Source organism: Adiantum capillus-veneris, chromosome 3 (assembly GCF_014529385.1).
Source record: "Adiantum capillus-veneris isolate H3 chromosome 3, ASM1452938v2, whole genome shotgun sequence".
Taxonomy (NCBI): Eukaryota; Viridiplantae; Streptophyta; class Polypodiopsida; order Polypodiales; family Pteridaceae; genus Adiantum; species Adiantum capillus-veneris.
The window spans coordinates 33,634,984-33,659,231 of record NC_140933.1 but is presented as its reverse complement, the minus strand read 5'-3'; the positions used below and the strand labels follow the sequence as shown (position 1 = coordinate 33,659,231).

At 39.7% G+C, this 24,248-nt stretch overlaps 2 protein-coding genes across 2 annotated transcripts; both read left to right on the top strand.

Moving 5' to 3' along the window:
- Window positions 1-210: 210 nt before the first annotated feature.
- Window positions 211-810, top strand: LOC147460717 (uncharacterized). Its single transcript, XM_086503876.1, has one exon. It carries the CDS (start codon window positions 211-213, stop codon window positions 808-810), a length of 600 nt encoding a protein of 199 aa, XP_086360002.1.
- A 519-nt stretch (window positions 811-1,329) lies between these two features.
- On the top strand, window positions 1,330-2,964 carry LOC147460716 (uncharacterized). The gene is made up of 2 exons (XM_086503872.1): window positions 1,330-1,588; window positions 2,108-2,964. The coding sequence occupies exons 1-2, from the start codon at window positions 1,330-1,332 to the stop codon at window positions 2,962-2,964; spliced, it is 1,116 nt and encodes a 371-aa protein (XP_086359998.1).
- The last annotated feature ends 21,284 nt before the right edge of the window (window positions 2,965-24,248 follow it).

Sequence of the window (24,248 nt, the reverse complement as noted above, 5' to 3'; positions counted from 1 at the left end):
AAAAGAACAATCAGGTCAAATCCCTTGCTTTGCTCAGTGTATTTTTTTTACATTGAGAATGAGTTGCAAAACAAGATGAGTCATGTTTCTAAACTCAAACTGGATGTTTTGGAAATCTTGCAATCCATGATGCATCGAGTAAATCCGTATGTTCAAGCTTTTAGGGGGTTTGCTACAATGGTCCAAACTTTCATTATTCCGGAGATTAGGATGGTCATTATTGAGAATCGTACAAATGTCTGGCAGTATGTTGCTCCAACAAGTGTGGAAGTTGCTACAATCATGCCTAGTCAGGGTGAAAAGAGCAACGTTGGCCATCGTGATATTGTGTTGAATCTTTTGGGTGGTGTTGTAGAAAGAATCTCAATTTTCCATAGGTCATACATGCCTCTATTATATGTGATGCTATTTCCAAATGGTGAAGAGGGTTGGAATCCTTACATACCGCAAGTGAAAAGAGCGGAAGTACGCAGAGAGGGGGTAAATGGAACTACAAAGTATATTTCTACAATGGATTTCTATAAGTATAGATTGCAAATTAGAGATGACACGACACAACGTCTTTTACATGGTGGTAGGCTACTGCAACAATATATTGTTGATGCATATAGTTGTATGGAGGAGTTGAGGCTTTTGTGGGCTTGTAATCATCAAAGTGAACTTCGAAGTGAGGTGTATCAAGGCTTGACAGATATGGTTGGAGCAAGAGATGGAACAAGGGATGATAGAGAACTGTTATTGGTTGCTAATGTTGGAGGAAGGATTGTATTTCCTTCTTTGTATGTTGGTGGTCCTCGCTATATGCACTAGTTGTATCAGGATTCCATGGCAATTGTACGCAAGAGAGGAAAACCTGATCCCTTCATTACATTCACATGCAGTCCTGGATGGAAGGAGATACATGATGCATTACTTCCTGGATAGACATCCAATGATCGTCCTGATCTTACTGCCCGTGTTTTGTAGCATAAGTTCAAGGATTTGATGGTCTTTATGATTAAGAGAGATATTTTTGGTAAGGTCATTGGACACATTTCTGTGATTGAGTTCCAAAAGAGTGGCCTTCCTCGTGCTCACATTCTATTGATACTTGCATCTGAGCATAAGCCAACAGAGAAATTGCATTATGATAAGATTATGTGTGTGGAGATACTTGATAAGGTAATGTTTCCACAGTTGTATGATGTTATAAGTCGGTGTAATGTGCATGGCCCGTGTGGAAACTTGAATAAGAATGCTCCATGTATGAAAGAGGGAAAGTGCAGGTTTAAATATCCTCGAAGCTTCAGTGCCTCGACTACTCTGGCTAGGGATTAATACCCAACGTACATGACGAAGGATGATGGAAATTACACTGTTCATAATAAAGTGCAAATGAGTAATAAACGGATTGTTCCATACAATCCATTTTTGTCAATAAGGTACAATGCACGTATCAATGTGGAGATTTTCTCCACTATATCTGCTGTGAAATATCTCTACAAGTATGTGTATGAGGGACATGACAGGGCCACTATTGTTCTACAAGATAGTGAAGGGCTTCTAAATGAAGTTACAAACTATCTTAATGCTCTATATGTATCAACATGTGAGGCTATCTGGCATATATTTTGGTTTCACATGCATCAAGAGAAACGTGGCATACAAAGGCTCCAAGTTCACTTGCCTCATCAAAATCAAGTCATCTTCAGCGACAGAGTGACTATACAGAGTGTGGTGGAGAGAGAGGCCAGCATAAGACAACACTCACTGAATGGTCTGTTGCAAATCAACAATATCCAGAGGCCAGCGATTTGTTGTACATAGAATTCCCAACAAAGTGGGTTTGGAATCCAGCAAGTAGAACATGGACTCAAAGATAGATTGAAAGAATGTACCACATTGTTCCGAATGCTGGAGATTTTTACTATTTGCGTATGTTATTCAACATGTGCAAAGGATGTAAGTTTTTTGAGAATATTAGAACCTTCAATGGACAAGTATATGACACATTTAAAGAAGCATGTAATGCACGAGGATCACTCCAAGTTGATGATGGATGGTTTCTTTGTTTGGAAGAAGCTTCTTTTCAACAAATAGGGCAAAAAAGTGTGCCTACTGTTTGTAGTCATTCTGATTTTTTGTGATCCGATACATCCTGGTGCATTGTGGAATCACTTCTGTAAGGAGATTTCTGAGGACCATGTATACCATATGAGGGTTCGCACAAATGATGCGAATATCTGTGAACACATGGCGCAAAACCAAGCTTTGTCAAACTTAGAGACAATGCTTCAACACTATGGAAAGAGGCTCTCGGATTATTCTGGAATGCCCCAGGTGGATCACACGTTGCAAATTATGAGTGAGCATGGAGTGCTTGCTGAAGAGTTCATATATAACAGAGACGAACAAAGAGTATTCTCTGCTAGAATGGAATCATCTTTCAATGTTGGGCAAAGGGAAGCTTACAATCGGGTTTTACAAGCAGTTAGCATGAGCAGAGGGACTGTTTTTTTCTTGGATGGGCCAGGTGGAATGGAAAAGACTTATGTCTACAATGCATTTCTCTCTTGGATATGTGGAGAGTCCAAAGTTGCTTTGGCATGTGCATCGTCCAGGATTGCAACACAACTTCTCGACAACGGAATGACTGCACACTCTAGGTTCAAGATCCTTATTGATATAACTTCTGAGTCCACATGTAACATTAGAGTAAACAGTCAACTTGCTGAGCTGTTGAGAATGAGTTCACTGACCATATGGGATGAAGCCTCCACGGCTCATAGACACGCTTTTGAGGCTCTTGATAAGACACTAAGAGATGTCATGCAAAATGACATGTTGTTTGGTGGAAAGTTTCTCCTCCTTGGTGGTGATTTCAGACAGATATTACCTGTTGTGCATAAAGGAGGAAGAGCAGACATTGTTATGCATCTTTGTGCCACTCATACATTTGGCAAAGTAGAGAAATCATGCATCTAACACAAAATATGCGAGTGGTCAATTGTTTCAGTAATATTATTGAAAGAGATTTTGTGCAATGGACACTTGATATTGGTAATGGCGATGTTTCTGATGGGGACATACTTGATAATGTGGCTTTTCCTGCCTGTATGATGCTACCACAAGATAATTTGCAAACATTGGTTGCTTGCATATATAGATACCTTGAAACACTCTCTTGCCATGCAACCTTTTTCAAGGATAGAGCAATTTTGGCTCCACAGAACAAGCAGGTGGATGCTATAAACAATTAAATTGGGCTTGCAACAATTTCATGGTACTTATAACGAATATGTTAGTGCAGACTTAGTGTGTGAATCAGATTGTGATAGCATTTTATTCACAAGTGAGTTTGTAAATAGTTTAGATCTTGGGGGAGGGTTTCCACCGCATGTTTTACAATTGAAACAGAATGCTCCAGTTATGTTTCTTTGCAATTTGGATTCAAGAAGTGGTCTTTGTAATGGGACACGCTTGATTTGTAAGCAATTCCACAGCAAAGTGATTGAAGCAAAAATCATTACAAGGTCACATGCAGGAAATGCATTGTTCATTCCAAAGATTGATTTTCTCATGGGATCTAGAGAAGGTCTCCCTTTTGATTTGAGACGCCGCCAATTTCCCCTGCGTTGTGCTTTTGGGATGACAATCAACAAGTCACAAGGCCAACATTGGGAGTTCTTGGATTGTATCTCCCAACACCTGTTTTCACCCATGGTCAGCTGTATGTGGCCATGTCTTGCGTGAGATCCTCTTCTGTCATCAAGGTTGTTGTTGGTGATAGTCACTTAACAAGCGTTAGTAGACATGGAGATCAAAGAACATACACTTCTAACATTGTCTACAAAGAGGTGTTGCAATTTGACCTGCCCCCTCCCACTCCCTTGCCATGGGGCTTAATGTGGTTGGATATGTTTCATCCAATAAAAAAGCACGGTGACTCTCACAAGAAGCGATAGAGCGACTATTTATTTGTCATTTATAAGCTTAGTATCTTCTTATGAAACATGGTGTAGCCGCAAGTAAGGTATATTCGCTGAAACAATTGACTAAGATTTAGTAGTGCTGCTAGATTTATGATTCATGTGCTTTTTGGTGAATTTCTAATCCTTTATTATATATGTATGAATGAATATGAATCCTAACACCTCTGTGACCTACACACTAGGGAGACGACCTCGACACGTCCGAGGTAAAATATTGTATATGTGTGTTTATGACATCTCGATACTTTAAAGAATTTAAATCTCACAGTCAACGATTATATATTAGATCCACCATTATGGAGGGGTCTAATCACAGCCATGCAGGTGATTCATCTACTCGAGGACTTGGATGTAGCAAGGTAACAATGTTGATGTTGATATAGTAAAGTAATAGCTTTTTTGTATCAAAATATCTATCTATATTAATAGCTTTTTGTTTGGATATAGATCACAATATTACCCAGAATTCTTGATGGTGAGTATATATCATGCTTCATATGATCCCAGCTTACTGTGCTACATTCAAGTTGCTATTCAGATAGGATTCAGAGCACATGTCACCATTGCAGAGCTAGGTAGAACCCATCCAATTAATGCTATGTTTGCTCAGAATCTTAGTCTCGGTGCTTGGTTCCTACGTGTTTTTGTGTTAGGATCTCTTCCTCCAATGATTTGTAGATGTGTTTTACATCGTGGGCCATGGGTGGTCCGATACCACAGCAGGGCATGTCGTAGGCTACTCTTTTGAGCTTATAAATCTTAAGTCTACGCATGTTATGCTTTTTGACATGGGAAATATCACTTACTCTATATATGTTAGTGCAAAGCTAGTTGGAAAATATGTTGTTATAACTTTTGTTTAGGTTGCTGCATAAAGGTTTTCAGGTGAACTTGCAAAGATTCAAATGTTGTCCATCTTATAAATTTCAAACACATACAATGCCGCTCTCTCTCTCTCTCTTGATAAGAGAGAGAGAGAGAGAGAGAGAGAGAGAGAGAGAGAGAGAGAGAGAGAGAGAGAGAGAGAGAGAGAGAGAGAGAGAGAGAGAGAGCTCTATCTCTCTCTAGCTAGAGAGAGAGAGAGAGAGCCCAATACATGGACAACAAAGAGAGAGAGAGAGAGAGAGAGAGAGAGAGAGAGAGAGAGAGAGAGAGAGAGAGAGAAAGAATCCACCCAATATGTAGAGAAAGGAAATTTCTCAAAAAACATCAAGGTTTAGTGTAATCCCATCTACAAATTTTGAGATTTACCTCTACATTTTAAATTTGAAGGAGGACTGATGAAAGAGGGTCCTATAGCCCTGATGACTGTGTGTGTGTGTGTGTGTGTGTGTGTGTGTGAGAGAGAGAGAGAGAGAGAGAGAGAGAGAGAGAGAGAGAGAGAGAGAGAGAGAGAGGGAGAGGGAGAGAGAGGGGGCACCAGAAGAGGGCGACTATACTAGATTTCAACTCCTTCGGCAGTGTAGACTTCAACAAACACACACACACACACACACACACACACACACACACACAGAGTAAATGTTCATCTGTTCTTATGAAATTTTCCAAGAGCAAAGAGATTGAGGGTAATAGAGGGCATTCCGCCGTCGAAGGCGGCACCATTTTACTAGTCTAGATAAACTATATGTAAAGCATCAAGCCATTTGCAAAGTTTGTTTGCAATTTTATAAGAAAAATGCAAATGGACTTTAGAAACAGCTTGTGCATTGCCGTTTGTGCTTGTCGCTTTGCATATTGCTTGACCACTTGCTTATTGATGGTTTGAGAAAGCCTTCTCTACTTTTGTTGACACAAATGGCAAAGATAGAAAAGTGTTTTTGAAGTTTGTTTATGTTTTCGTAAGAAAAAATTCAATTGGACTTTAGGAATTGCTTGCCATTTTTCCGTTCAAGCTAACCACTTTGCGTTGTTTCTCTCCTAAATGAAAACGGACTTTAGAAATAATTTACACACTTTCCATATATGTTTGCTATCTTGCCCAAACCATCAATAGGTACAAGGTAGATCAGCTAATCCAAAGTGTCTTTACACAACCAAATTGAAGTGGACAAACCATAAGTTGCTAACCCTAGGTGGCTAGCCTTACATGGACTGAAATGACCAAACCAACATGATCTTAAGTCGATTTAAAGTGGCCAATCCTAAGTGGCTTTACACGACCAACTGTAAGTAGATTTACATGGCCAAATTAAAGAGGCCAAACCATAAGAAGCAAGTCTTAAGAGGCTAGCCCTATGTAGACTAAAACCTTGGGAATTCACTATATGTAAAATCTATATATTGCATACATTGAATGACTATTCATGAAACCCCTTAGATGTGAATTTTTCACCAATAAAAGGGACCCTTTTTCTATTCAATCTGCAATATTTTTTTTCAAGATCTTGTTTTTAGTACCATTGTGTATGTAAAATGCGACAAAATATATAAAAATAATCCTTAGTATTTAACCCATGCAATAGGCCTCTTTTAATGTAGTGACCCTTGAGACTAAAACGGCCAAATCAATGTGTCCCTAAGCCGGTTTAGAGTGGTCAACCCTAAGTGACTTTGCAAAGCCAGCTTAAAGCAGCCAAACCATAATTTGCTAACCCTAAGCGGACTAAAACCCATAAACCAACATGGCCTTAAGCAGGTTTAGAGCATCCAACCCTAATCATCTTTACACGTCCAACCCTAAGTAACTTTGCACAACCAACTCAAAGTACCCAAACCATAAGTTTCTAACCCTAAGTAGACTAAAGTGGCTAAATGGATGTGGCCTTAATCCGGATTAGAGCAGCCAACCCTAAGAAACTTTGCATGGCCAACCCTAATTCCCAAGTTCAACATGTTTATGAGCAACAAGAATTGCAAAAATCCAAACATTGTGTTAGGGTTCAAAAGAGTTGGTCATGAAAAATAGAGTTATATTTGGAGGATATTTGAAGATTTGGAGGGAGGTAATATCTGAATATTTGATGACACTCTGTATACAATGACATAGAACATGACAAAAACATATGTCATTTTTCTAAACACGTGGAGGAGACTTTTGAGAAACTCCAAACTTTTCTCACAAGGAAAAATGATTCCATGGTTTTTAGGACGGTTGTTCATGAAAAACAATAGAGACTATACATAGAACACAATTGTAAACCAACATGATGATCTTGAGACAAATAATCTCCTCGATGTGTACTTCTCAAGACAAAAGAATGACTAACAATGTTCTCTTTTGTGGCACACAAGATGTTTCTTGAAATATTCTCCCTAATGTATTGCTTCCGAGAGTTGTTAAAAAATTACTATAATATATAAGTTTTCTTTCAAACAAGAATTTGTCAATGTCTCTTTTGTAGTACTCCAATGTATTACTGGAGTGCATCCTATTCTAAGGATACTTCAATGGATTACTAGAATGCATCCTAGTCTCTATGATTGTTTTTGGCCTTCAGAAGTCCATAGGAGAGTGAATGGAGAATTGGTGCACTTTTTGAACCATTGATTAAGGTCTCCTTGGACCAAAAGGAAATTTTATCAATGCACAATTGAGATAGTTTTCCTTGAAAAACATGGCCAAAAAAATGGTTTTTGGCTTTCTAAAAGAAGCCTTAGAGGAGAGTTGGGTTAGCGTACTTTCAATGTTTTCAGTGATGATGAAGACTTACCTTGAATGTTATTTAAGTTTTAAAATAGTAAATGGATCTTTTTATTTCACCTTTCATTTCACATAGTGACATGTCTTGACTTTTGTGGCATTCTATTCTTTTAGAATGTTAAAGTGAAGCTTCACCTTGCATAATTCTAGTAAATTCTGTAGATACACACACACACACACATACATACACACAATCTTGAACTCAACCTTGAATTCTATAGATACATACACACACACACACACATACATACACACAACCTTGAACTCAACCTAATGATTTTATCACTTTATTATTGTTTTAGAAAGCAATCGTGACTCTTTCACTTTTTTGGATTTCTAAAAGAATCCTTAGAGGACAGTTGGGTTAGGCATACTTTCAATGTTTTTAGTGATGATTGAGGCTTACCTTAAATGTTCTTTGAGTTTTAAAATAGTAAATGGATCTTTTTATTTCACCTTTCATTTTTCATCGTGACATGTCTTGACCTTTCTTGCATTCTATTGTTTTAGAATATTTAAGTGAAGGTTCACCTTGCATAATTTTAGTAAATTCTATAGATACACACACACATATATATTGATGAGTTATTTTTATTTCACAGTCTCACGCTTGACTTTTCTTGCATTGTATAAATTAATTTTAGTCAATATTTGAGAAAGTCTCTTTATTTAGCGACCGTTGGTCGAATTTTCTCATAACAAAGAAGCGAACCGAAAATAGTAGCATAAATTTGTAAGATTTTTGAACTATTTTCTCACATATTTCATCGTTTTTCTTCCCTTCTCCATGGTTTGCAATCGGCTAGTCTCCATCTTCAACCAGCTCAAGGCTAAGCTGAGGCAATCCTTTCTCGAAAACTGATTCCAGCTAAACTCAACCTAATGACTTTATCGCTTTTATATTTTTGGCTTTCTAAAAGAAGCCTTACAACAGGAGTGCTGGGTTAGGCACACTTTCATTGTTTTCAGTGATGATTGAGACATATCTTAAATGGGTTAGCATACTTTCATTGTTTTCAGTGAGGATTGAGACATACCTTAAATGTTATTTCAGCTTTAAAATAGTACATGGATCTTTTTATTTCACCTTTCATTTCACATCTTTACAAAAAAAAAAAAAAACTAACAATTGTGAGTGGATAGTATTAAGAACAAAAATATACACCAATCCTTGAGCTCAGACCGAGCCTTGAGGATCAAAGGATTACAAGTTATCTGCTTGGCAGAGAAACCACTCCTACTCCTCGGCTTTACTTACTACAAGATGTTATGTATTGTTCTATACTAGTCCTTTGAGGCTTGTTTGCCTCCGATCATGTGGATCATCACTGTGCTCTCTTGGATGATTTCACAAAAGCTTTCCACAGCTAGATCCCCCTCATACACGCAGCGGTTCCTTGCTTGCCAAATATGGTGCAAGAAGTAGTACCTGATTATTTGAGTACAAACGAGAAGAGCAGGACTTCCCATACTGTTACTACCAAAGAAGAGAGCATTCTTGAAAAACTTATTTTGCCATGTCCTTTGAATCCACTTGCATATTTTCCCAGCCATGCCCCTGATTGCCTGGCATCCCATGAAAAGGTGGGCTAGGTCTTCACTGGCTATTATGCACCCTGAGAAACGATCGGACCGGATGCCTCTTTCTTGTATCTTTACGCCCGTCGGCAACGCACCCCACATCACTTTCCACAGAAATATCTTCATATATTGAGGCCATCTTGGCTTCCAGATGTTCTCCATGACTCCCTCTCACCGTTTTTCCGTCCAATGCCTCTTCCATAATTTGTTGAGGGGGCTACACCAATTAGCCTCGTGCATTAATGCATGGTAAATTCCTTTAGAGTGTGATTTCCAGAAGAGGCTACTCCCGGGCCATCTCCAAGCACCCTATTCAAAGTTGGATTCACAAATTGGCATCACCACCTTATCAAGATCTTTAATCACCCTATAGACTAGTAAGATCTTAAAGCCATCCAGTTGAAATTGGATGGCTAAAGAGTCAGTAGTTTTCCAGCACTTCCTGTTGCCATCCCAGAATTGCTCTAGTCGAATGAGCCCCTTATTATTCACCTTCCTGGCCATTTCTATCCAGTAAGAGCTTTGCGGTGGCCCCAATATTTTAGAGAGCCAGGGGGACCATTGCAATATGGAGTTCTTAAAGTATCTGGTTACTTCCCCCCATTCCAAAACCTCAGCAACACTTTTGCACTTCCTCATCAGCTCCCCTGAGAGTCCACCATATCTTAGATAAGACCACTTCGGGGAGAGAAGTTTGTCGTGCATCACAACCCCCTTCCACTTTCCCCCTTTTGATCCCAGTTTTGCTGCATCAAGCTGTTAGAAGCTGGACACACCCCATGGCAACTAACTACTCGGCGGATTATTATTTTTGTAATTATTCATTCATCGCGAAAAAACTGATTTTTCACCTTGTAAATTTTGGGACTTACAGAAGTTTCCAGATTGTATCCCAGTTTTGATAGATAGATTGAGTAGATGGTTGATTTTGGAACTTTAGGGTTTGAGAATTGTAAGGTATATATACCACTTTTTGACCGTAATGAAAAAACCTTTTGTCATTTTTAAAACAAGTGTTGAAGTCTGTGAGTGAGCGTACTGTGTACGACAGAGAGTGTTGGTTGCGGGTTGCCACGACGGACGTCCATAGCATAGCTCTCAAGCATCAACATAAAATTATCGATACAAGGGAAGCGAGTCGGATGAAGCATGGAAACTCACTAGGGTTTCAATCCTAATGAAGTGAACTCAAAGAGATGCAACTACTAACTCTACAAGAAAATAAAACGCACAAAAGACAAGTAATTTGCCTATGTCCTTCTACACAGCTCTATAGTCATCACGCCCGTTCACCATGCAAATCATATCTGAATCGCATGAAACTTGAAGGGAAGCTACAGGGGACTATACGGAACATATCCTATCACTGTCACTGCATTCTGGAGAGGTACAACGATTGCGATCGTTCGTCCCACAGTACGCAAAAACAGTAAACGGATGATCCTAAAGGGTCTTTTTGGGGTCCCTAAAGCCTCTCCTAGGGTCAAAACAACATAAAATATGCATATAAACACTCAAAACAGCGATTTAAGGCCTAAACGGATGCGTTTGAAACCTTTACCGAATCTTGAATGCTTACACTTGAATAAAAGAGCAGAGTAAGAGGAACACAATGCAAGAAACAAAACTGAATTTGGATTACCGTAGCCATAGAAGCGATGATTACAAACTGGAGCAAAGAGTTAGCTCTCTGTGCGTAATGCAATAGTCACTTGTCTTCAAAAAATGATCTCCCTTTTCCCACTAACCTTAGTGTATTATATACCTAGGGCTTTCTAAAGTGGCCGGTGGCCAACTTCTCATGGACCTTTACATACATCATTGGAAAAATTACATCTTTGACTTAGACTTGACATAGACGACTGTCTTTAGGCTTTTACAGGGTTTGATGTATTAAACATCGGAAAAATAATGTGACCACATCAAAACTTTGGTCGGCTGACCCAACGGGCACCTTGGCTAGGTGGACACTTGTATGTCATTATCACCTCCAAACATTCCCCACTTCCTAGCTCGTGTCGTCCCTTGACACGACCTTCTGCAGTCTTGTCATACGGTTGTCTTCAAGGTTGGTCTTCATCTTGGGAAGCACGTTGTTGTTGATGACGCTCCCCCCTTCCTTGAGTGATGCATAGCTGTCATGTTGTTGATACATGATTTGAGCTTTGATTATCGACGCAACGTTTCTTCTTGTTGTGCATTCGCCTCTTGGTTGCCAATCTTAGCCGCCGTAAAGATGGATGTTGAAGTGTTTGATCATGTAGAACTGATCCTCTTTGTGGCGTGGACTTTATGATGGATATTCTTTCAAAGTCCACTGCAATTTGAGTTTTCTACAATAGGTCACCATTGTTGAAGCACCGTGTGAGCTACTTTTGATTGTTGTGGATAGCTCGCTTGCTAAATTTCTCATTGCTTGATGTTGTAGGCCATTATTTGACGTGCCATTGTTGGATGGAGCTTTGTTGTTACCCTTGAAGATAAAATATTCTCTTGATAAGCATATGGAGACGTGTTGTTTTTGCTCCAAGTTGTTGTTGATTGATTTGGGTAGACCTTTCATTATTGTTGATGTAGAAGGAATATATACAAGAAGTTGATGATGAGGTCTGGATTAGGGTCTTAAAACCTCGATGACCAAAGGGAAAAAACCCGATGGGAAAAATTTGCCTTTGGTATACGCTCTTATTGGGGTTGAACATTTGGAAGTTGAGTACTTGTTCATGCAAGGTGAGTGCTTGGGAGAAACAAAGTAATGCAAGTGCCAATTATGGGACACTCTATATGCACACAAGAGTTCTTTCAAGAAAATCATGCGGTGTGAAAAATGAGTTATTGGGTGCTTCAAGGAACAAAGTTAGCATATGTGATATCCAAGGACATCTCAATAGCTTCCACATTTCCAAGAAGGGTTTTTGATGTTGAAGCTTCTCCACTCATTACTCACTATGTATAGTGCGTGAGTGTCTTTTGGACTCTCCTTTTCACTTTACCAAACTTAAAATACATAGACTTGGACTCTTATGCTCACCTATACCAGCATGAGCAACACAACATAAATATGCTCAACTCCTCCACCTTGAGCAATACCTAGAATAGATAAGACTCTTAGACCACAGAGAATATTACTTGAAGCTTTGGGACTAATGCCTTGCTCATTTAGTGGCTCAGTTGCCCGACTCTTGACTTTAATGCTATTTTTTTTATAATGGCGACTTGGACTTACCTATTCATGGCCTGAAACCCAATGCCATAAGTTCTTGAGATTAAGGCCTCTATCATTGTGTTGGTCTTTGGATTCCACCATTTTGTTGAGTAGGTTGGCATATTTTGGCTCCTCTTGACTTGCTTGTTATATGTTGATACTTCTTTGTAAAAAAAGTCCTTCAGCTCTGATAGGGCTTGATGTAGCCTTTGCATTAATTTCCATGAGAAGTGATTGTCGAGATGTGTGGGTTCTCTCTGATTGAGTTTCCACTAGCAATTTTGGAACCCATCTTGTTTTTGGTCCTTGTGTGACCACCTTTGGCATTTTATCTTCTTCTACAATTTGATGGACACTAGGCTTTGGTATCCAAACCTGATGATTTCCGTTGTAAAAGCCTTTCTTTTGTAATTGATAACAAGGTATCCATCTGTAGATTGCAGCAGCCTTGGTTGTAATTGGCTTCTGTTGGCTTTTGGTTGTCATTGCTTGCTTTGGGGTAAGAGCTTGTGCTGCTTGATTTCTCTTCGTTGTTCCCAATTGAGCTACAATTTTTGGTAACCATATTTGTGTTTTACCTTCATAAAATCCTTGTGCTTCAAGTAGCTTAACTGGAATCATTCGCTGATTCACCTGTTTGCGTTGGGTAATTTGACTAGCGAGTGACTTTGGTACCCAAACATGTCGCATTGCCCGCTTGAAGGGGTCTTTTTGTTTGCCTTTTGTTGGTGTTCTTTCGCTTGCCTGAGTATTTTGTATTCCGTTGATAGTGCATCTTGTTCCTTGTAGAACTCATTGGTTGAGGTGGATAGGTCCAGGCTGTCACTTTAGGCTTTTTGGCCCAAACATTAATGTTTCCTTGGAAGTAGCCTTGAGTAGTGATTGACTCATTTGATGTTGTCCACCCTGTCACCTTTTGTTGTTGTGGTTGAACCCGTGTTTCATGTATCCAAACTAGGTCTTTGACTTGGATGTGCTCTTTGGATACCAACACTTGGTTGACATTCTTCGGCTTCTTCTGGATGCTTTTTTGTGATGGAAACTTTGGTTGATAGACTTTTTGCTTTGGTTTACATTGCATTGTTGATGGTGTGGCTCTTGATGTAGAGGCTTCGTGGAAAATTTGATGGAAGCTGGTTGAAGGTAAAGTCGTCTGGCGAGGTTGATATACTTCAATGTTTACCTTTGCTTTACCTTTTTCCGTGATGGTTGGCGATTTCTTCTCTGCATGGATTTGAGAAGCTTCATGGAGTCTTACCGTTGTTGTTGTTGAAGCTTTTGATTGTTGTCAAAAGAAGATGTTCCTCCAGCTTTCTGTTAGGACCAGACTCTCTTTGATATGATGGGAGTTGATTATGTGGAAAGTATCTTTATACTCCCAAGTACTCAATTTGAGTACAGCTTATGCCACTCCAAAGCTAGGAATCGACATTTTTGAACTTGTGTAAACTGTTTCTTCTAGCTCATTGACTGGTGGCTTTCCCATCATGATCCATATTCCATAAGTCATTAGATTATGTGTTGCTTCTGGATCTATTGCGGCCGAACATGTAACCTTGAGCCCCGTTTGTCCGCATAAATTGAATTTGATCATCGTAGGAGATAGTCCATCTTCTTCCTTGTCCCTGTTCTTCTTTTGATCTTGCGTTTGTTTAAGATTTTCCGTTGAAATTGGAAGCTTTTCTCCTTCATCTACTTTCATTTGCACTTTTTTTGGAGTCGGCTTTTTTGAAACAGGTTTTGTTGTTTCATCAGGTATGTCAATAATGACATATTCTTGTTGTTGCTCTACTTTCTTCATGTGCACTTTGGCATCATGCTCCATGACGTAGCTATTTGTTTCACCTTTTCTACCTTCACACTCACAAATCTCGTTAGCTTCCTTCAACACCTTTATCGTAAATACGGGAGTTATATCATACCCTTCCTCATCACAAAATTTAGTCGGGGTCACCTCATTCACACACACATCCAAGGTTGCCAATATTTGATTCCATCCAAATGGCTCAAATAACTCCTCTGGAAAGGGTTCCGGTATGTAAGCTTCATCGTCCATTGATCTTTTTAGGATGCAATCCTCCTTCATTGAGCTTCCACACTTCGAAGCACCACACATCCAAAGTTCTTGTTTGGTTTGTAGCCATGCAAGTATCTCTTTCCCATTGACTATAGTAGATTCAATTTCTTCTAAAGGAGTTCTATTCACATCTCTATAGCTATGGTCTTTTATGCTTATTTTTGTGGTGATCTTTTTATGTCTCAAGTAGATATAGTCATAGCCCCAATCTTGAACCATCTTAAGTTGACACATGAAAGGTCTTCCTAAAATGATATCAAAATTGTTCCATTTTCCAAAATCTACTATTGCAAATGTATGTTCATATTCAATTCCACAAGAAGTCACAATAATTTGCTCTAAGATACCCATAGTTTTTTCCATGTATCCATCTGCAAGTTGCAGCTTCATTCTAGTTTTCCTAAGCGCTAGTCTACCCCATTTTTCCCAAATGTCTTTTGTGGCTATGGCTACTCCAGCCCCACTATCAAGTATAGCAAATGTTTTAACTCCTTTGTATTCCACAGGTAAGGTGGTGTTTCCTTCTTCTCTTTCGCAATATTCCCCCACCTTGTTTATTGGCACAGGTTTAGCGTTTGCACTTTCTTGTTGAGTTTTGTTTGATTGTTCATTTGAGGGTAGATCTTGAAGAGGTATCTTTAATCCCATCTTCCCCAAATTGTTGCCTACTTCATCCCATATATGTGGTCTAATCTTAAGCAGTTCAGATAGATTAATGGTGCAATGTATTGGAGCTGACATCAACTCTTGCATACTCTTTGTATCCATCATCTTGGATATGGCTCTCCTCTGAGATGGCACCACTCAATCTCTGAGCCTACCTCATGTTCTCCTATGTATGAGGGTAAGGTCTTCAAGGACTCTGGTTTGCTTTCAATTGAAACTTTCGTCCCTGCATCTCCATTTAGAGATTGAATGTCTCCCTAATAGACTTCATTCCCTGTATTGACCTCAATTTGCACTTCTAATTGCTTCCCACAATTCATTTGGCCATGGCTCATCTATCTCTGGGATAGGTGCCATAAATTGTGATCTTGACCTTGCATCATTAGTGGTGTTGGCCACTACTTGATCATCTAGTTGAATTTCTAGGTTGTTGGTTTCTTGTGTTACAGCCTTTGCTTGCACATACTTTTGTGATTTTAGCTCAATGTTTCTTTGAGTTAATGTTTGAACAACCTTTGCCTTAGGCATTTCAAATCCAACACTTTTTGGTTTTGTTTTTGGAGGTGGAATTGATGCTTCAGGCTCCATCATTGCCTGTGCAGTTTTTACCAATTCCTTACACATTTTCAACCTCTCAGTCTCTACCTCAGCATGAGGATACTTCATCCCTCATTGCTCTAGGGTTTGGTTGGGTTTCAATCTAGCCTCATATGCTTCCAGTGCAGCATCTAATGTCTCTAGGACTTTGAGTACAAATAGAGATCCTCCAGAAGATGCCTTCCGTGGTTTCTTATCGCTCACCACCGTTTTGTTTTCCCGTTCTTGTTTTAACTGCTCCTTTGTCTCTTGTAATTCTGTTTGTAGTGGAGTTTGATTTGTAATTGTTTTTGCTTTAATTCTGTCTCTTTTGGCTTTCCAAGATTTTCTCCCAGTCCTCACTGACACAATAGTTGTTTCCCCTTGTTTGGGTTGTTGATCTCTCTCCTCATTAGCTTGGTCCTCAGCATTTTCTTTTGCTTGGGCTCAGGTCACTACCTTCATAGGAATTTTGGGTTCTGCCTCTGATCCACTTGGAGAAGGTAACACTCCCACAACATTCATTGTTGTTTTTCCCTGTTTGTTTGGGTGTTTTGGACAATTTGGAACAATGTGCGTAATGGCACACTCCAAACAATATCCAATTATTTCTACACGAGAACAATTCTTGGCCCAATGTTTACCTCCACACTTGTAGCATGGTCCATCTTGTTGAGTCACTGGTGGCACAATTGATGGTTGTTCTTGCTTAGCCAGAATGGTCTCTGGTCTACTCTCTTGATTGGCTATGACCATCAGAGTGTCCTCATTCAATGAATAGAGTTTTCTCATAGGTTCTTGCCCTAGCTTAGGTTGTGATACCTCAGCTCTTTGTAAAGCCCTTGATACAACCCTATTTTGAAATAATGGATGATTTGGTAATGGCATTTGTTTTTCTATTTGATGTCCAAATAGTATCCCCCTCGTGTAGGTTTGATTATAGTAGCACTCACTCATATCATGATTGGTCCATTTTTGCTCAATGGCACACCATTTTATTCGTTGTGCTACTTGCGCTGCTAGCTCATCTAGGTTGGTAATTAATTGAGACATAACCTATTGCCTTGTGTTGGTTTCACTAGATGCTAAAGGATCATTATCCCTAGTGATCTTTGTATCACCAATTTCCTCGCCATAGGCTTTACAATTGTAAACTAGGTATAACGGTTCTCTCGTGACTTGTTCAAAGGAAGTGCATCCTTTTAAGTGCAAATATTTCTTGAGAGTTTCATTTTTCAAACCCTCTATGAAGAGAATTGATAATCTTTCATCCTGTGGTAACTCGCGTTACGGACATCTCTCTATATATTATTTGAAGCGTAGCGATGCTTCCTTCACTCTCTCATCTTCTTTTTGCTTGAATGCATAGATTTGGGACACTGTGTTATACTTGATTCCCCTTTTAGAGAACTCCACAACAAATTCTTGCAACAGTTGTTCAACATTTGAGAAGGCATTTTTGTCCTACGGTTGGAGCCAATTCAATGCTATCCCTTCCAAGGTTAAGCCAAATCCCTCATACTGTGTATGAAAATAAAATACTTGTTCAGCTCTTAACACTTGTTTGAACAAGGATGCATGTACGTATGGATCCCTTAATCCATCATACTTCTTCTTGACACATTTGGCCAATTGATATGGTCTCATTGGTTCTGGTTCAACCATGTATCTTAGCGTGTTGGGGTCTCTCACAAAGACATCCCTCGTTCCTTCTTCTCGTCTTGGAGCAAATCCTGGTGGAATCCCCTTTGAGACATGTTTTGGAAATGTTGATGGATTTTTAAGTCTAATTGGTGGTCTCTTGGTTCCACTCAATGAGGTAGGAGCTACACTCTCGTGAATAGCTATTTTGGATGTTTGAGGTCCATTTGATTCCATAGTTTCAATGTTCGCTTCTTGCAAATCAGTCTCAAAAAACCCTGGTACGCTTACACTCGGTTGAAATTAGTAAGCAGAGAATGGGGTACCCATGTATGTATATCTTTCTAGCTCAATTGGGCTGATAAGTTTGTACTCTCGTCCATACTTATCTACTATTAGAACGTGCACTCCCTGGTCATCTGTGTATGTGAAGGCATAGAGGTTCTTATAGTCTATCAAATCTTCAATGATGGAATTTAAACATCTATAGAAGTTGTTTTGATCCCCAATAGGTAACCTATAAAGGCCATCATAAGTGTAATCTATTAGAACTCTCGTGGCTTCATTGGTTTTGATGAACCTCACATTGGGTTTGTTGATTAGAGGATGATTCTCCTCTAAGTCTCCAGCAATTTCCACTTTTGTTCTTCCAAACTCCTGCATTTTAGTTGATTGGTTTGGATTCCAGATCACTTGACAAATATCCATGAGCCATGCCTTGAGGTTTGGCTTGATATGATTGATAAGCCTCATGGTCTTGTCTCAACCCTCTTGTTATACGTGTTGCAGTACTTCTGGTTGTTTGTGTAGGTGTCATAGCTCTGAGTTGAGTGGGAAACCCTAATGATGGATGAGTTTTCATGTTTAAGCCTCACTCAATACTCTCAAGATGGTCCTTGATAAGAACACACTGGCTTAGTCCACACAATCCATTTCAGCCCCTGGTCAAGTCTCTAAAAAGTTAGGAATTTGTGACTTTTTTGGTCTCTGGAAACTGGTCTTGGGTACCCTAAAAGTTTGGATTTAGGAAATCTAGAAAAAAGATCTAAAACCAAGCTTTCTTCCTAGCTATACCTGACTAGATTTGGAGTTGCCTATCAAAAGTTAGAGCAATTTTAGTGAACTGCTCTTGAAACCGCACTCAAATCAGTCTCAGGACCAGAACACAGGAACTTTGGCTTGTATCTTGGCTTCCAAAGGGTATTTTTCACTCAAACTTGAGATTTGGGATGTACTCAAGTAGGTCTACAAACTTATGAAATCAGATACCCCCACTGTGTAGAGGTACACCGATTGCGATCGTTGACCCCATGTCATAGATTTTGAAGATTTTTGCACAGTAGCTAGCCCTTGATGTCCTGATACCAAGTGTCTTTGTATTTTTGAATTTGGAGATGTTTTGACCAATGAAAACACAAATCCCAGGTGGTTTTGCGGTTATTGGCCTGATTGTGTATCTAGGACTTTTGATCACTTTCTTTTGCTTTTTTGACCTTGCTCCTTTTGGAAAATATGTTGCACTAGATGTCAACTACCTACTCATAAATTTTCAATCCAAAATGTCACTGGGGTACACCGATCGCGATCGTAGTTCCAGCTCCTTTTTGCATGAAATTTTAGGAGTTGATAGACATGGGTATGATTAGTCTATTCCCAAACCCACTTTGAATTTGGATGACAAAAACTTAAATTTTCTCAAAATTTTGGTCTGAAGGATCAGTGATCAATGTTTGCCCTATTTGACAACTGTCTTTTGGTTTTTTGACCCTGGTTCTTTTGGAAAAGTTGTTTGTCTAGTTATCAGCTACCTACTCACCAAGCCTCAACTCAAAATTTCACTATGGTACACCGATCGCAATCGTACTTTGGAGCCCAAATTGAATGAAACTTGTGGATATGGTAGACAATGATGTGTACAGTCTACTCCCCAAATCTTTTTGAATTTGGATAAGAAAAAGTCAAGTTTTTACCAGATCTTGGTCTGCTGCAGTGGTTTCCTGACTGCCTGTTGTTTTTGGCTATTTTGGTGATTTTTTTTTGAATTTTGAAAACTCCTGGTATCTTATGTAACCTAGGTGTATGTGTGGGTAAAGTCTAGTCAAAATCTGGCAATGAGGTACACCGATCGCGATCGTAGTTTGGGGCCCAAATTGGATGAAACTTCACCAGCTTGTTCACTAGGCTATTTTAAGACTACCTGCCAAATCTTTTTGAATTTAGACTCAAAAAAGTCAAGTTTCTACCATTTCTTGGTTGGAAGTGCCTGTTCTCCTAATTTTATCAGTTTGACTTGATTTTGGTGTTTGTTTTGGGAAATGAAAGCTATTTGGGATTGTCCTGTGTACAGGCTATCCCTCTGTATGCTTTCTTCTCAGTTTTGGTATGTTTTGGTCTACTGAAAGTCAATTTCTATGCCAGTTTAGCAGTTTTATACTCGGATCTGTATTCAGTGGTTTTGACCTGTTTTTTGTGGTTTTTGACCCTAGGTCCTTTAGACTTTTATGTTTGTATACACCTGAGGATCCCACAGATGAAATCTAGTCAAAATTTGGGACGAGGTACACCGAGCGCGATCGTAGTTTGGAGCCCAAATTAGACCAAATTTGGCATGCTTGTAGACACTGATGTTTTAAGGCTATCCCCCAAGTCTTTTTGCATTTGGATCACCAAAAGTCAAGATTTTGCAGTTTTTGGGTCTGTCATGCTATTTTTACCCAAGTGGCCAGATCTCCTTGATTTTTGATGTTTTTGGGTGTGGTTGTTTTAGACAAACTTGTTCAGAATACTATAAGGAAGGCACACACCAAATCTTGTCAAATTCTGGCACTGAGATACACCGATCGTGATCGTAGTACCAGAGCCAAATCTGATGAAATTTTACAGGCTCTCTCTAACAAGTATTTCCCAGTGTTTGGTGCTACCACTTTGTGATTTGAATCAATTTCAGCTCTGTTTGGTCAGATTTTCTAAGTTCACGGTCTTATGGTCCTTTTGCCAAAGTTATGGTTTTTCTGGTTTTTTGGCTCTGACTTTTGCCCCAAATCTGACTAGAATGTGATTTACTTATCCTACTCCTAAGTACAGAAATGAAAGAACATAAGAAAATGAATCAAACAAAACAAACAGGATAAAAAAAGGATGATGGATCAGTACTCAATCAATACAAAGAAATTTGAAGAGAAAAAATGCTTAAAGCAACCTCACTCACAACTCCCTATATCTCTCAAGAGTAGATCTAGCCAGTCCACCGACCCTAGACTTCACTAAGCACTAAACCCTTGTCTAGATGCTTCACTAAAATGTAAATGGAATGGAAATTATCTTTTGGAACAATAAGAAAACTCTGAATACGCACTGGGTCACTCATCACCTAAGATTCATTCCCCGACAGCGGTGCCAATGTTTGCGGGTCGCCGCAACAGACGTCCATAGCATAGCTCTCAAGCATCAACATAAAATTATCGATGCAAGGGAAGCGACTCAGATGAGGCATGGAAACTCACTACGGTGTCAATCCTAATGAAGTGAACTCGAAGAGATGCAACTACTAACTCTACAAGAAAATCAAACTCACAAAAGCCAAGTAATCTGCCTATGTCCTTCTACACAGCTCTACAGTCATCACGTCCATTCACCACGCAAATCATATCGGAATTGCATGAAACTTGAAGGAAAGCTACAGGGGACTATCAGGAATATATCCTATCACTGTCACAGCATTCTGGAGAGGTACAAAGATTGCGATCGTTCGTACCACAGTACGCAAAAACAGTAAACGGATGATCCTACAGGGTCGTTTTTGGGTCCCTAAAGCCTCTCCTAGGGTCAAAACAACATAAAATACGCATATAAACACTCAAAACAACGATTTAAGGCCTAAACGGATGCGTTTGAAACCTTCACCAAATCTTGAATGCTTACACTTGAATGAAAGAGCAGAGTAAGAGGAACACAATGCAAGAAACAAAACTGAATGTGGATTACCGTAGCCATAGAAGCGATGATTACAAGTTGCAGCAAAGAGGTAGCTCTCGGTGCGTAACCCAATAGTCACTTGTCTTCAAAAAATGATCTCCCTTTTCCCACTAACCTTAGTGTATTATATACCTAGGGCTTTCTAAAGTGAACGGCGGCCAACTTCTCATGGACCTTTACATACATCATTGGAAAAATTACATCTTTGACTTAGACTTGACATAGACGACTGTCTTTAGGCTTTTACAGGGTTTGATGTAATAAACATCGGAAAAATAATGTGACCACATCAAAACTTTGGCCAGCTGACCCAACGGGCGCCTTGGCTAGGTGGGCACGTGTATGTCGTTATCACGTCCAAACAAGTGTCAGCTTCATCCTGACGCTACGTGTGCTGCGGTGGTTGGAATCGAGTGCGGAGAAGTGCAGCGTATTTTCCCCGACGAGAGCTACGCGTCGATACATACATTGCGCGTGTACGGTTCGGTCTTGCGAGCTCCTTCTACGAGCTTCATCAGGTGTTTGGGTGAGCATACGTTGTTCGATTTTGCATTGCAGCATATCCACGCGTTGAAATTGAGTAGAACTACACATTAAGCACTTTAGATTTTGGAAACAAAGACCTGTAGATTTCAGCCAGACATCCTACTTGATTTTGCACCAGGTGTTTTGGGTTGGGATTTTGGTTCATAGACCTTAGGGAGAGCGACCTATTGGTATTAGTGGGATCTCCTGCAAGTTCTATGGTGTTTCAAGATTGTTTGATGGGTGTTCAGCTCTAGGAAGCGTTGTAGGAAGTTTCCTCTTATGCACTCTTGAAGGCTGTGACTTAGATAATTGGTAGAGACCTCTGTAGTAATTAGTTAGGAGTCGGTCGAGTGTAGGTTGACACCTTATGCTTGCTTCCACGTGCCTATCGGTCGAGCTTCCTCCTTAGCTGACATTATATGTTAGGTGAGTTCTCGCTGTGCTGACGTCCATCGCGGCGTATCCGTCCAACATTGGCGCCGCTACCGGGGACGAAAACCTTGGATAGGTGACCGAGACTAATCCTTGAGGATTGGGATTTTTGGCTGGCCAAGAATATTGTTTTACATTTAAATAGGATCAGAGGGTGGAGGACTCTCTAGGTCTTAGAGGGAGTCTAGGAAGCGTGTGTCTGGCCTAGATCCTTTGACTTAGGTAGACCAAGATAGTTTTAGGTAGTAGTCGAGTTCTTGAGTGGGAGTTGGAGTGGTAGAAGCGGCGAGAGGAGAGCTTGAGAGTCCGGAGAGGCCAAAAAGCAACCAAAAACACCATTATCACCATTTCACATGATAAGTAGGAGTAGAGTAAGTAGGACATCATGATTCAAGATCTAGAGCATTTCATGCATGTACACTTGCTTGGTAAAGTCATCACAAGTTTGTAAAAGACGCAAAAGTGTGTTTGAAAGCCTAATTGAAGTCCAAAAGTTACTGTGAGTGTTTTTGATAGATCTACAAAGCATCAGAAGCATTCCTGTCAGAAAAAAAAAAAATTTAAGCCAGGAGACATCCTACACGTAGGATGTCTACAGGCTAATCTGGGAGGAATTTTGGGATTTTGAGTTGACCAGTGTGTTCAGAAGGTAGGGTTTACCCTAATTTGAACTGGAAAGTGGAAATTTGACCATATCTTGACAGGAAAAGGCCAGATAGACTGAATTTTCAAGACATCCTACCCAAATAGGGCCAAAACATTATTTTGAGACCAAAACCATAAGATGGATGCATGAGCATGTCCTGCATGATATATTGAGTGACTGAAAAGGATTTCACCTCATTTGGGTGAGAAAATTGGGTTCAAAGCGGACTTTAGCACTTTTGATTGAAAAGGGCAAGAACAGCTAAAATTTGGGATTTTTTAAATCCAAACCAAAACCTAAGCATACCACTGGGTTACTGACATCAAGGGGAAGCTGTGGGACAAGTCTGGGGTCAAACAGGCCAAAAAGACATCCTACGCGTAGGATGTCTTCTGTGTGATTTTGGACTCTAAACCAAATTTTGAGTATACCAAAGTGATTAGCAACTCAAGGGGAGCCTGTGATTTGAGTTTGAAGCCATTCTCTTGAAAAATACATCTTACGCATAGGATGTCTAAAGCAAGAAATTGAAGCCAGACTTTGACAGTGAGCATAACAAGGTGTTGTATAGCTTAAGGCAAGCCTCCTAGTCAATTTTGGTCCAAATTGGAGTTGATTAGACTGACCAATATCAGTAACACACTTTCGGAATAGATTTCTGACTCATTGACCAGCTAATAGGTGTCCAAATCAAAAAGTAAATACAGTTGTGGGCTCAGAACATCAAGGGAAAACCATAGTGCAAAAATCCAGGCAAAACAAAGCAGGAGACATCCTACGCGTAGGATGTCTATTGAGGCCTACTGAAGAGAAAATTTGATTGGGCATAGACAGTGAGATTCCATTTGTCTTAAGGGTTTCAGAACTTCTTTCAGAAGTGAATTTGGACCTTGTTTGCCCATTTGACGGAGCAAAGACTGAATTCAGACTCTTTCGCGTAAATTGACCAACATCTGAGGGAAGTACAATTTCATATTAGCAGACCTAATCCAGAACATCAGCAATGTATAAAATACAGTAGTGGTTGAGATTAACTCTCCAGTTATACCAATCATTACTAAAATAGCCTCTAGCAGATAAATGCTTTGACCTGATTGCTGAAATTAAAACGCTTGTGTACAGGTTATATTCAGCAAACAAAGCAAGAAGTTGTGCAGAAACTGACCCTTTGCCAGGTGAGTGGTTGGATTTGTGATAAATTGCATTGATAAGTTTGATGAATTTAAGATCAAGAAGATACATTGTTAGAGACCAGAAGGTGGCAGGTGACCAAGGTAGCTTAGTATCCACCGAAGAGAGTGTAACTC